The sequence below is a fragment of the Pipistrellus kuhlii genome, unplaced genomic scaffold, assembly GCF_014108245.1.
Source record: "Pipistrellus kuhlii isolate mPipKuh1 unplaced genomic scaffold, mPipKuh1.p scaffold_m20_p_3, whole genome shotgun sequence".
Classification (NCBI taxonomy): Eukaryota; Metazoa; Chordata; class Mammalia; order Chiroptera; family Vespertilionidae; genus Pipistrellus; species Pipistrellus kuhlii.
This window is the reverse complement of record NW_023425529.1, coordinates 96,454,553-96,465,001: the sequence shown is the minus strand read 5'-3', so window position 1 is coordinate 96,465,001 and position 10,449 is coordinate 96,454,553. Positions and strand designations below refer to the sequence as shown.

General features: G+C 42.4%; 1 protein-coding gene across 3 annotated transcripts in view; it reads left to right on the top strand.

The window, feature by feature from the left end:
* The first annotated feature begins 9,775 nt into the window (after positions 1-9,775).
* Positions 9,776-10,449, top strand: part of HDHD5 (haloacid dehalogenase like hydrolase domain containing 5) — a 33,650-nt gene continuing 32,976 nt past the window's right edge. For 2 of the 3 annotated variants that reach the window (XM_036456563.1, XM_036456561.1), the window contains exon 1: positions 9,776-9,904. In XM_036456563.1, coding sequence (XP_036312456.1) covers positions 9,782-9,904 — 123 coding nt within the window. In that variant the 5' untranslated portion in view covers positions 9,776-9,781. Of the gene's footprint in view, positions 9,929-10,449 lie in introns of all 3 variants that reach the window. The other variant, XM_036456562.1, reaches the window with a different exon arrangement.

The following is a 10,449-nucleotide window of genomic DNA, read 5'->3' as shown; positions in this document are numbered from 1 at the left end:
AGGTTACTATAACTCATTCTGCTTGAATAACAAATGATCTGAGATGCAAGTACATGCTGATTCATGGCTCTGGTCAAAATGTCTACCATAGAGATGGGCAGAAAAGAAGCGTGAATGGGAAATTATTCACATTGGAATATGGCAGAGGCGTGAGGACAGTTTTCACTCAATGGATATGATATAAGAGATTTTGGTAAACAACTTCAGAGTTCATAGCTGCAGCACAACAGAGCCCCTGTAAATGTCCTTGAACAACAGGGGTGAGGAAATTATCACAGTGGGCAGCTTCCTGCAGGTCACCTCCTCACTGTGTTTGAAGGGCAAATGATCTGACATGACAGCATATGCTGATTCATGGCTCTGCCACTATTTCCCATCAACAACGATGGACAGAGGTGTAAGGACAGTTTTCACTCAATGGGCAAAAATATAAAAACCTATTTGTGCCTCCTATGATGCTTATCACAAAATATTCTTAGAGTGGAGGACTTAATTAATCCAGGGGGTATGTTGGCACATTATGTATTTTCCCTCATCTATGAAATGTAAAAGCCAAAAGCAAAACAATTCTACAAATAAAATTACTGACATGTAAAAGCAATAATTCTGGTTTCCATAGAGAGAAATCATGAGTGATGATAAGGGGGTGAAGGGGCTCAAATACAAGGAGACTGGACTTTGGGCTATGAGCACATAAAGTATACGAGGTTGTACTGTTACATAGTACAGGTGACATTTATATAATGTTAATAAGGCTATCCCCTAAATAATAAATAATGAAATAATTCCACAAAGAAATTTTGTTACTCCCCCACTTGTTTAAGGAAAGAAAAGACTTTTTAGTTTTGGGTTAACATGAGTATATTTTAGTTTACTTTCCTTTTGGGAATTAAGGAAGCTTCTACTACAACTGGGAAGCAGCAGGTGTACTGTAGGGCGCTAACCATCAGATATTTAAAAAGGAACATTGTCTTAAGAAAATCCTTCATAATGAGTTAATACCAAATTGAGATTCTAGAGTCAAGCCAAACAAGACAATTTCTAATATGTGGTCACAGCATCACTAGATGGAGGAGTGAGGACCGCTGTAGCAATCCAATGTGCTTTTTCGTTTCTAGTTTCCACGTGATTACATGGACGTTCAGAAAATTTTCTGAGTGGTCCACAACAGCAGACATGGATTGCTTATTTGCTTTACATCCAAGGTCCCAGGTTCAGCTTGAAGATCTTTAGGACATGAGCAGATGTTTGTCTAAATGGTTCCAAAACAGATGTGATAGATAAATTGGAAAAATTCATGGTAGAAAGCTGGCAACTGATCTCATGATTCCCTGGGTTAGAGAGAGCTGGGATAGAAGCAAACTTAGAGGCAAGCTGCATAGGTGTCCTGGCTCCCAGACTTGTAGGACAAGAATTACTCCAGACTGGCTGATGTCCACCTGGGCATCACTGATAGCTTCTATCCCTTCTTTAGCTCAAAGCAGTTTTAGTCAGGAGGGGCAAACATTCAGGGCAATGAGCTGTCATTACACCGAAAATGGACTGAGATTTGTCCCAAAATGTTTCCTTAGTTTGAAAGAAGGAATGTTTAAAGATGGGTGCCCAAGTTTATGATACCTGAGTTGTTCCATTATGACCTGGGTGTGGTGTTAAGCATGATAAAACCTAGGAGGACCAAAGCAGTAATATAACCTGTGACCCAATTTATTTCAGTACCAACTCCTATACAATGAATCTATCTTTTAGCCTAGATCTCTGGACTCCTGGAAAGTATACTATGATCTCAATACAGAGGAAGCAAAGTTGTGGCCTGGATTACTAATGATTATGCATGATATTGCTGGCCAACCAGAAAGTGGACAGCTGCAGCACTACAGACCATCTCTGGACATCTGTGAAGGACAGTGGGTAACAAAACCTTCACAATGGGCAGAGGTCGGGGCAGATCACCTTATCATTCACTCTGTCCTGCTATGGAAGGAGATACTGATTCATGGCTCTGTTTAGTATTTTTCAATATTAGGCAGAGACATTAAAAAGAGCATAATCAGAAGATCCTGCACAAACGTTTTTAGCAAAAGTTTATTGGATGTTCTTATTCAGTGGTCAAAATATTCAAAGATATTTGTGTCTTTTATAATGCTCATTAGAGTGAAACCTCAAAGTGGAAGATTGCATTACTCAAAAGTATAAAGTGGCAGATTCCATATTTTCCCTCATCAAAGAAATGTAGAAACATAAACAAAAGAAACAAAGTCTCCCACATACAAATGGAATTATGGTGGTTAAAAAAAGGAAAACATGAGGGAGGTCCAGGTGAATAAGGAGGTCCTGGGGACAGAGGAGACAGACATTGGGTGGTGAGCACATAGCTGAGTGTGCTCTGTTGTATTATAAAGTTGTACAAGTGAAGTTTTATAATGCTATTAACCTGGTTACTCCAAAAATTTAATAATGAAATAATTTTAAAAATAACCTTTGTTAATCCCATGCTTGTTAAAGAGATTAAGAAACATTTTTCTGTGTTTGAAAAATATCAACATATTTTTATTTACCTATTATTCACTCAATAAAAATCAGGTGAATAAGCTTTTGAAGCTGGGCAGTAGCAATTGTGCTGGACAGCATTAACCTTCATAGAATTAGTGAGGAACTGTGTGTTTGAAAAGGAAAGAAATCATGATTAATTGTCACAAAACCCAGTTTAGATTCCAAGCTCATGCCAAGCAAGGCAATTTCTAGACACAGCAGGTTTCCTACATCCAATTCCTATGTCTCTGGTGATGTCATGCAATTTGAAATAGAACTAAGTAATCCCCTCAGCACACATGAACATGCTCCTTCTCATCACTTGAGATCTCCTGCTGAACTCATGTCCAGGGTTCCAGATGCTGCTTGAGGAGCTTCAGGGCATCAAAAGTTTATTTCTATGCTTCCAGCTAGATGTGGAAAACATTAGAAAGTTTCATGGTAGCCAGAACCAATTTGGCTCAGTGGTAGGTCGTCGGTCTGCGGACTGAAAGGTCCCGAGCTCGATTCCGGTCAAGGGCATGTACCTTGGTTGCGGGCACATCCCCGGTAGGGGGTGTGCAAGAGGCAGCTGGTCGATGTTTCTCTCTCATTGATGTTTCTAGCTCTCTATCTCTCTCCCTTCCTCTCTGTAAAAAATCAATAAAATATGTTAAAAAAAAAAAAAGAAAAAAAAGAGAAAGTTTCATGGTAGACAAACAAGGGGAATCACCTTGGTGACCTTTCCTGTGGCAACTTCCAGCTTGACTAGATGCCCATCAGAGTAGGACACTCAAGGCAAAGTGTGGCCTTTGAAAAAGTGTGGCACCCTTTGGAAGAACTATGTGTGTTCTCTAATACACAAAAGCAGAAAAATATGAAATAAGTGTGGAATTAATTAATGGTGGAGGGCAATGGTCATAGAAACATAAATTTGGTTGATGAATAGAGTTTATAACATAAAAAGAAAATCATTTAGTGTGAAATAAACAATTTTAATTCCAGAGTCCACTCAAGATAATGTTTAAATACTGGGCTACCGCATCACTAAATGGAGGAGTGAGGGCCGCAGTGAGAATCCAATGGTTTTTTTTGTTGTTTCTATATCTGTGGAGATGACATAGACCCATGGAGGGAAAACTGTGGCTTGCAAGCCACATGTGGCTCTTTGACCCCTTAAGTGTGGCTCTTCCACAAAATACTATGGCCTGGGCGAGTCTATTTTGAAGAAGTGGCATTAGAAGAAGTTTAAGTTTAAAAAATTTGTCTCTCAAAAGAAATTTCAATCATTGTACTGTTGATATTTGACTCTGTTGACTTATAAGTTTGCTGACCACTGACAGGGGTCTTCAAACTACGGCCCGCGGGCCACATGCGGCCCGCAGAGGAGTCTGATCCGGCCCGCCAGGTTTTTTGGGCAGTGAGCGCAGCCGAGGTGTTACAGTTCGGCCGCCAGGACCTGCATATACACTGTCACTGCACGGCCGCTCTGACCCCTCTGCCTCTTTAAGAGCACAGTGCCTGCTGGGGCTCAGAGCGTGCGACGTGCCGCTGCACAGGCACGTCTGTGCTGTGCTGCGCGGCAATGATGTAAAAAGGCGCCCGCTTCACCCCCAGGCAACGTGGTGTCTGTGTGCTGTGCCTGCCTGTCAGTGAGGTTCTCCTCCTCTCCCTCCACTGCCTTCACCAAAGGTCGGTCGAAAGTGCCATAGAAAGAAATTTTTGCCAGATGGGGGGTTTCTGCCCGATTGGGGGGTGGGGGGTTGGTGACTCATATGAAAATTCCCCTTTGGGGGTGGGGTGGGGGGGCGTTCGGTGCTGAAATCAAAATTCTGCCAGTTGGGGGGTGGGCGGTGGGGGGTGGTTGGGAGGTCAGGGCTTCAGTGCTGAATTGCCCATATGGAAAATTCTGCCAGTTTTGGGGGGAAGGTGTTCGGTGCTGATATGAGAAATCAAAATTCTGCCAGGTGGGGGGGGAGGGGGGGACTTGGACCAAGTCTCTTTGTGGAAGAATTGAGACTGACAGCATGCTGCCCCAGCCAACAGCCTTTTTTTTTTCCATGAGGCAACCCTGATCGCATCTTCCTACTAATATAGCCAGGCCCATTCCAAACCAGAAAGTCAACTCCAGTGTAAAAAGACGATTAAAGCCTTTTAAAGGGGTTTACATTAAAAATTTTATATGCATTTTGCATTTCCTTTTCAGTGTTCACATGCTGATTCCGAACATATCAATTTGGCCGTTATATAGGGAGATATAACCGAACCCCATTAGGGACTGAGCTGGTCTGCTTAGAAAAGCCTGCAAGAGGTAAGTGTCCACATCGGGGGCAGAGACCTACTAATGGGAGTTCATACACTGTGTATATATATATATATATATATATATATATATATATATACACACACACACACACACACATATTAGTATTTTACTAATAGCAATTTGGAATCCCTAGGAAACAATGATGTCAAGAAAAAGAAAAATTGACTCCGAGTGTAGGATATTCAAAGAACAGTGGACTTATGATTACTTTTTCACGCGGTACAAAGAAAAAGCTGTGTGTCTGATATGCCAGAATATAGTTGCTGTGTTCAAAGAATACAATTTGTGGCGCCACTATCAAACTCAACATAAAGATAAATATGATTGTTTGGTCGGAGAAGTGAGAAAAGATAAAATATTAAAACTGAAACATACACTGACAACTCAGCAAAATACTTTTGTCAAGCAGAAGCAGCTAAATATTTCATCACTGTGGGCAAGTTTTCAAGTTGCCAAGCTAATAGCGCGCAATGGCAGACCATTTGTGGAGGGAGAATTTGTTAAAGAATGCCTTCTTTCTGTTGCCAAAGAGATGTGTCCAGAGAAGGCCGATTTATTTAGTACAGTGAGTATTTCAGGAGCTACAATGACACGAAGGATTGAAGAAATGGGAGACAATTTGCAGCACCATTTGCAAAACTCTGCAAAAAAACTTTGCTATTTTTCCTTGGCACTCGATGAAAGCAATGATGTTCGTGATTCTGCCCAACTTCTCATTTTTATGCGTGGGGCAAATGAGTATTTTGAAGTCACAGAAGAGCTTGCTGCACTGCAAAGTATCAAAGGTACAACCACAGGAGTGGATATATATGAAAAGGTTTGCCAAACTGTGAATGGTTTGGAGCTGGACTGGGCTAAACTAGCCAGTGTGACAACTGATGGTGCTCCTAGCATGGTGGGGTCTAAGAGAGGAGTAATTGCTCACATTAAACAAGAGATGGACAAACATAACCATCCTCATCCAATTGCCATACACTGCCTCATCCACCAACAAGCGCTGTGTTTTAAATCACTGAAGTGGGACTCTGTTATGAAAATTGTGGTATCTTGTGTTAATTTCATTAGAGTTCATGCACTAAACCACAGACAATTTCAGGAATTTCTGTCTGAGCTAAATGTTGCCCATGAGGATGTTCTGTACCACACAGAAGTCCGTTGGCTGAGTAGAGGGAGAGTTTTGAAATGTTTCTATGACTTACTTCCGCAGATTACAGCTTTTCTACTTTCAGAAAACAAAGAAGTACCAGAGCTCAATGATGCAGAATGGAAATGGCACCTTGCCTTTCTGACAGAAATAACAGAGCTACTGAACAGTTTCAATCTGCAACTTCAAAGAAAGGGGAAGCTCATCTGTGATATGGCATCGCATGTGAAAGCATTTGAAGTAAAATTAGGCCTTCTCATCAAACAAGTAAAGGAGGAAAACTTCAGCCATCTCCCAACAATTCAAAACCTGTCAGCGGACAAACCATTGGTTGCATTCCCAAAGAAATTGTGACTCTCTGAAAGACGCATTCAAGTCAAGTAGCCTTCTGAATTTCTATGCATCTCTCCCCTCTGAGACATATCCAAATATCAGGAACCATGCACTCAAAATGGTAACCATCTTTGGTAGCACTTATGTCTGTGAACAGACTTTTTCAAGAATGAAACATCTGAAATCTCCAACCAGATCAAGATTAACTGATGCCCACTTGCATCACTTGTTACGACTAGCAGTAACAAATATGGAACCGGACATTGACCATATCATTAGCCAAAAGCAGGCCCACAGTTCCCATTGAAATACTGGTAATTGATCTGTTTATTTATAAATGTTCTTCATTTTATTTATATTGTATTTGTTACCTTTTTGCGAAATAAGATATGTGCAGTGTGGGTAGGAATTAGTAGTTTATATAGTCCGGCCCTCCAGCTCTCTGAGGGACCGTGATCTGGCCCCCACTTTAAAAAGTTTGAGGACCCCTGGAATATAAATTGGTGCTGCCACTATGGAAAATAGTATAAAATTTTTTCAAAAAATTAAAAATAGAACTGCCATATGATCCAACAATTCCACTTCTAGGTATTTATCTGAAGAAAAAGAACACACTATATAGTATATATGTATTCCCATATTAATTGCAATATTATTTACAACAGCCAAACTATGGAAACAATTTAAGTGCCAATGCATGGATGAGTGGATAAAGAAATTATAATATATATGTATACCATGTAATATTATTCATTAATAAGAAAGAATGAAATCTTGCCATTTGCAACATGATGGACCTTGAGGGCCTTTTTAAATCTCATGGCACACATAAATTAATTACTAAAAATCTGTTGAACACCAAGAAATATATTATATATTTTTTGCTAATCTGACAAAAAAATAGGTATAATTTTGATTCATTCTCACTGGATCATTATTTTTGTGTTGGCTGTTGTAATTTTTTTATTTGACAATCAGAGGAAAAAGAGGCTAATACCCCTGACTAGTCAGGTGTATATTTAAAAATTCTTGAGGTTCACTGGTTGAAAATTGCTGTGCTAGGAGAAATAAGACACAGAAAGACAAATACCATATGAACTCTCTTATATGTGGAATAAAAAACAAACAAACACAAAAATAACTCCCCTCGCCCCCTTTAGCCTCAACCAAACTCATAGATACAGAGAATAAGAGAACAGATTGGTGATTACCAGAGGCTGGTATGAGTGAAATGGTTAAAGGAGGTCAAAAGGTACAAACTTCCAGCTATAAAGTAAGTATTGTGAACTTAGAGTACAGCATGGCAACTATAGTTAATATAGATTGTTTATTTGAAAGTTGCTAAAAGAATATATCTTTAAAAAAATATTGATATATATATACACCCTGTTTTCCCAAAAATAAGACAGTGTCTTATATTAATTTTTGCTCCCAAAGATGTGCTAGATCTTATTTTCAGGGGATGTCTTATTTTTCCATGTGCTAGGTCTTATTTTCGGAGGATGTCTTATTTTTGGGGAAACACATTGTGTGTGTGTGTGTGTATATACACACACACACACACACACACACACACACACACACGAGGCCCAGTGCGTGAAATTTGTATACAGGCAGGGGGGTTGGTTCTCCTCAGCCAAGCCTGCCTCTCCAATCTGTGACCCCTCGAGGGATGTCTGACTGCCCATTTAGGCTTGATCCCACTCCAGGACTGCTGGATCCCAACTGCTCACCTGCCTGCCTTCCTGATTGCTCCTAACAGCTTCTGCCTGCCAGCCTGATCACCCCTAACCACTATCATGCCAGCCTTATTGATGCCTAACTGCTCCCCTGCCAGCCTGTTTGCCCTTAACTGCTCTTCCCTGCAGGCCTGGTCATCCCTAACTGCTCTCCCCTGCAGGGTTGATCACCCTCAACTGCCCTCCCTTGCAGGCCTGGTCCCTCCTACCTGCCCTCCCCAGCTGGCCATCTTGTGGTGGCCATCTTATGTCCACTTGGGGGCAGGATCTTTGACCACATGGGGGCAGCCATCTTGTGTGTTGGAGTGATGGTCAATCTGCATATTACTCTTTTATTATAATAGATAGGATAGAGGCCTTGTGCATGGGTGGGGCCAGCTAGTTTGCCCTAAAGAGTGTCCCAGATCAAGGTGGGCTTTCCCTTGGGGCAAGAGGTGGCTTGGGAGAAGGGCCTGTGGTGGTTTGCAGGCCAGCCACGCCCTCTGGCAACCCAAGTGTAAGCCCTGGTATCTGGAATTTATTTATCTTCTACAATTGAAACTGTAGTCTGGAGCAAAGCCAAGCCTCCTGCTTGCTTCATGGTGGCAGCCATTTCTGTTGGAATTTATGTATCTTCTATAATTGAAACTGTGTAGTCTGGAGTGAAGTCCTGAACTGGCCAGCGCTGCAGAAACTTGGCTTCCTCCATTGCTCGGGACAACCCTGTTCTTCCAGGTCAGTGGCTGCCACCATTTCTATTAGAATTTATTTACCTTCTATAATTGAAACTTTGTACCCTTGAGTGGAGGCCTGGGCCTGCCAGGGTGTGTGGAAAGCTTGGCTTCTTCCATTGCCAGGGAAACCCAAGCCCCCACTCCTGCTCTCTGTGGCCAAAGCCATCTTGGTTGGGATTAATTTGCATACTCGCTCTGATTGGCTGGTGGGCATGGCTTATGGATATAATGGAGTGATGGTTAATTTGTATATTACTCTTTTATTAGATAGGGTATATATTAGCCTTCAAAGCTGAGTACCAAAAGGTATTTATTGCTAACCCTTGAGTTAGCAGCATCCCTGATGCCCACTTTTAGTTCTCCTCCTAAAGTTAGATATATTGTAGGCTCATTTATTCTTAGTATAACTATTACCAAGGACAGATGAAGGAGTCTGGAAGGGGGGCATCCTACACATTTAAAATGGTGGGAACACACAGTTGTGTTTAAGTAATTATTCAGCCCCTCCCAAGACAGTTACCATTTCAGGATCTTGTCTCAACCACCCTACAAAATGTGAGTTTGGAAGGATTACTTATGCAGTATAGATTTTCCCCAGGAAATAGCACAGAGCACAGCAGAAAGGAAGAATATAGCTAATATTTATAAACACAAGAATGAACAACTGGCACCCAACAAGCATTCCTAGATTGACTGGGGACTTGAACATCAAAAGAAAGGTTTGCTCTCTCAAACCCTTTTCGCAATCAAGGTTTAGTTCCTTCCCTGGACGTCTTGAAGGGTTCAGGGAATTGGGACTTTGGCCTGAAATCTACGATCCAGGAAGTCAGCAGGTATGAATGCCATGCCAACTGTGAACACCAGCTTGTAAACACATGTCTTTTAGGAAGGGCAGGACCTTGAGCCAGTTCACAGCCCAACTGCTGCCTGGACACCCAGACAGAACTACAACTCCCGAGAGGCCTCGGGCACCCCCGGCCGCTGATTGGCTGCACGGCACAGGCGTAGTGGTGGCCCGATGGCTGTTCTTGGTTTGTTTTCAGGGGTCCGTGCGGCGCGGCCCTGGCAGCGGGTGGCGTGCGCGGCCGCGGGATTCCAAGGCCGCAGCCTAGGAAAGAGTTACGCTGTGAGCCGCGCGCAGGTGAGCCGGTCCGCAGGGTTTGTGGTGAGGCCGGGAGCTGAGGGAGGAGAGGCCACGAGTCCAGCCCCTCAAGCCTCCTTAGCCTTTTGGAAATGGCCGTGGAAATGGGCAACTGACTTCCAGTGCGTTTTATTCTTGCCTTAGGCACCTATGTTACCTGCACTCACAACCTCCCCCTGATTCGAGGCGATTTGGCGGTCTTTGGTGGGGAAGAAAAGTTACTCCGCCCAGAGCATAAACAAAATACCCCAAACTCTGCACCAAGATTGTGTCTTGGCCTCTTGCCGCTCTTCGCCCCCCAAATTACCCGGCCTTTTCTGCCTGCCCATTTTTCTGGTCAGGGTATATGATTCATGCACTTCCGCTTTGATTTCATGATGAGAACATTTTTTTCTTTTTCTGATTTCCAAAGAGATTTGGAAACTCACGCTAAACTCCCCTCCGGAGCTGCACTTGTAAGGGAACAACAGCCAAGAGATAAATGTGGTTTTTATGGGTTCTTTTTTACTTTGTTCCCATTGGCTTGTGGGCCTGCTTGTAATGAG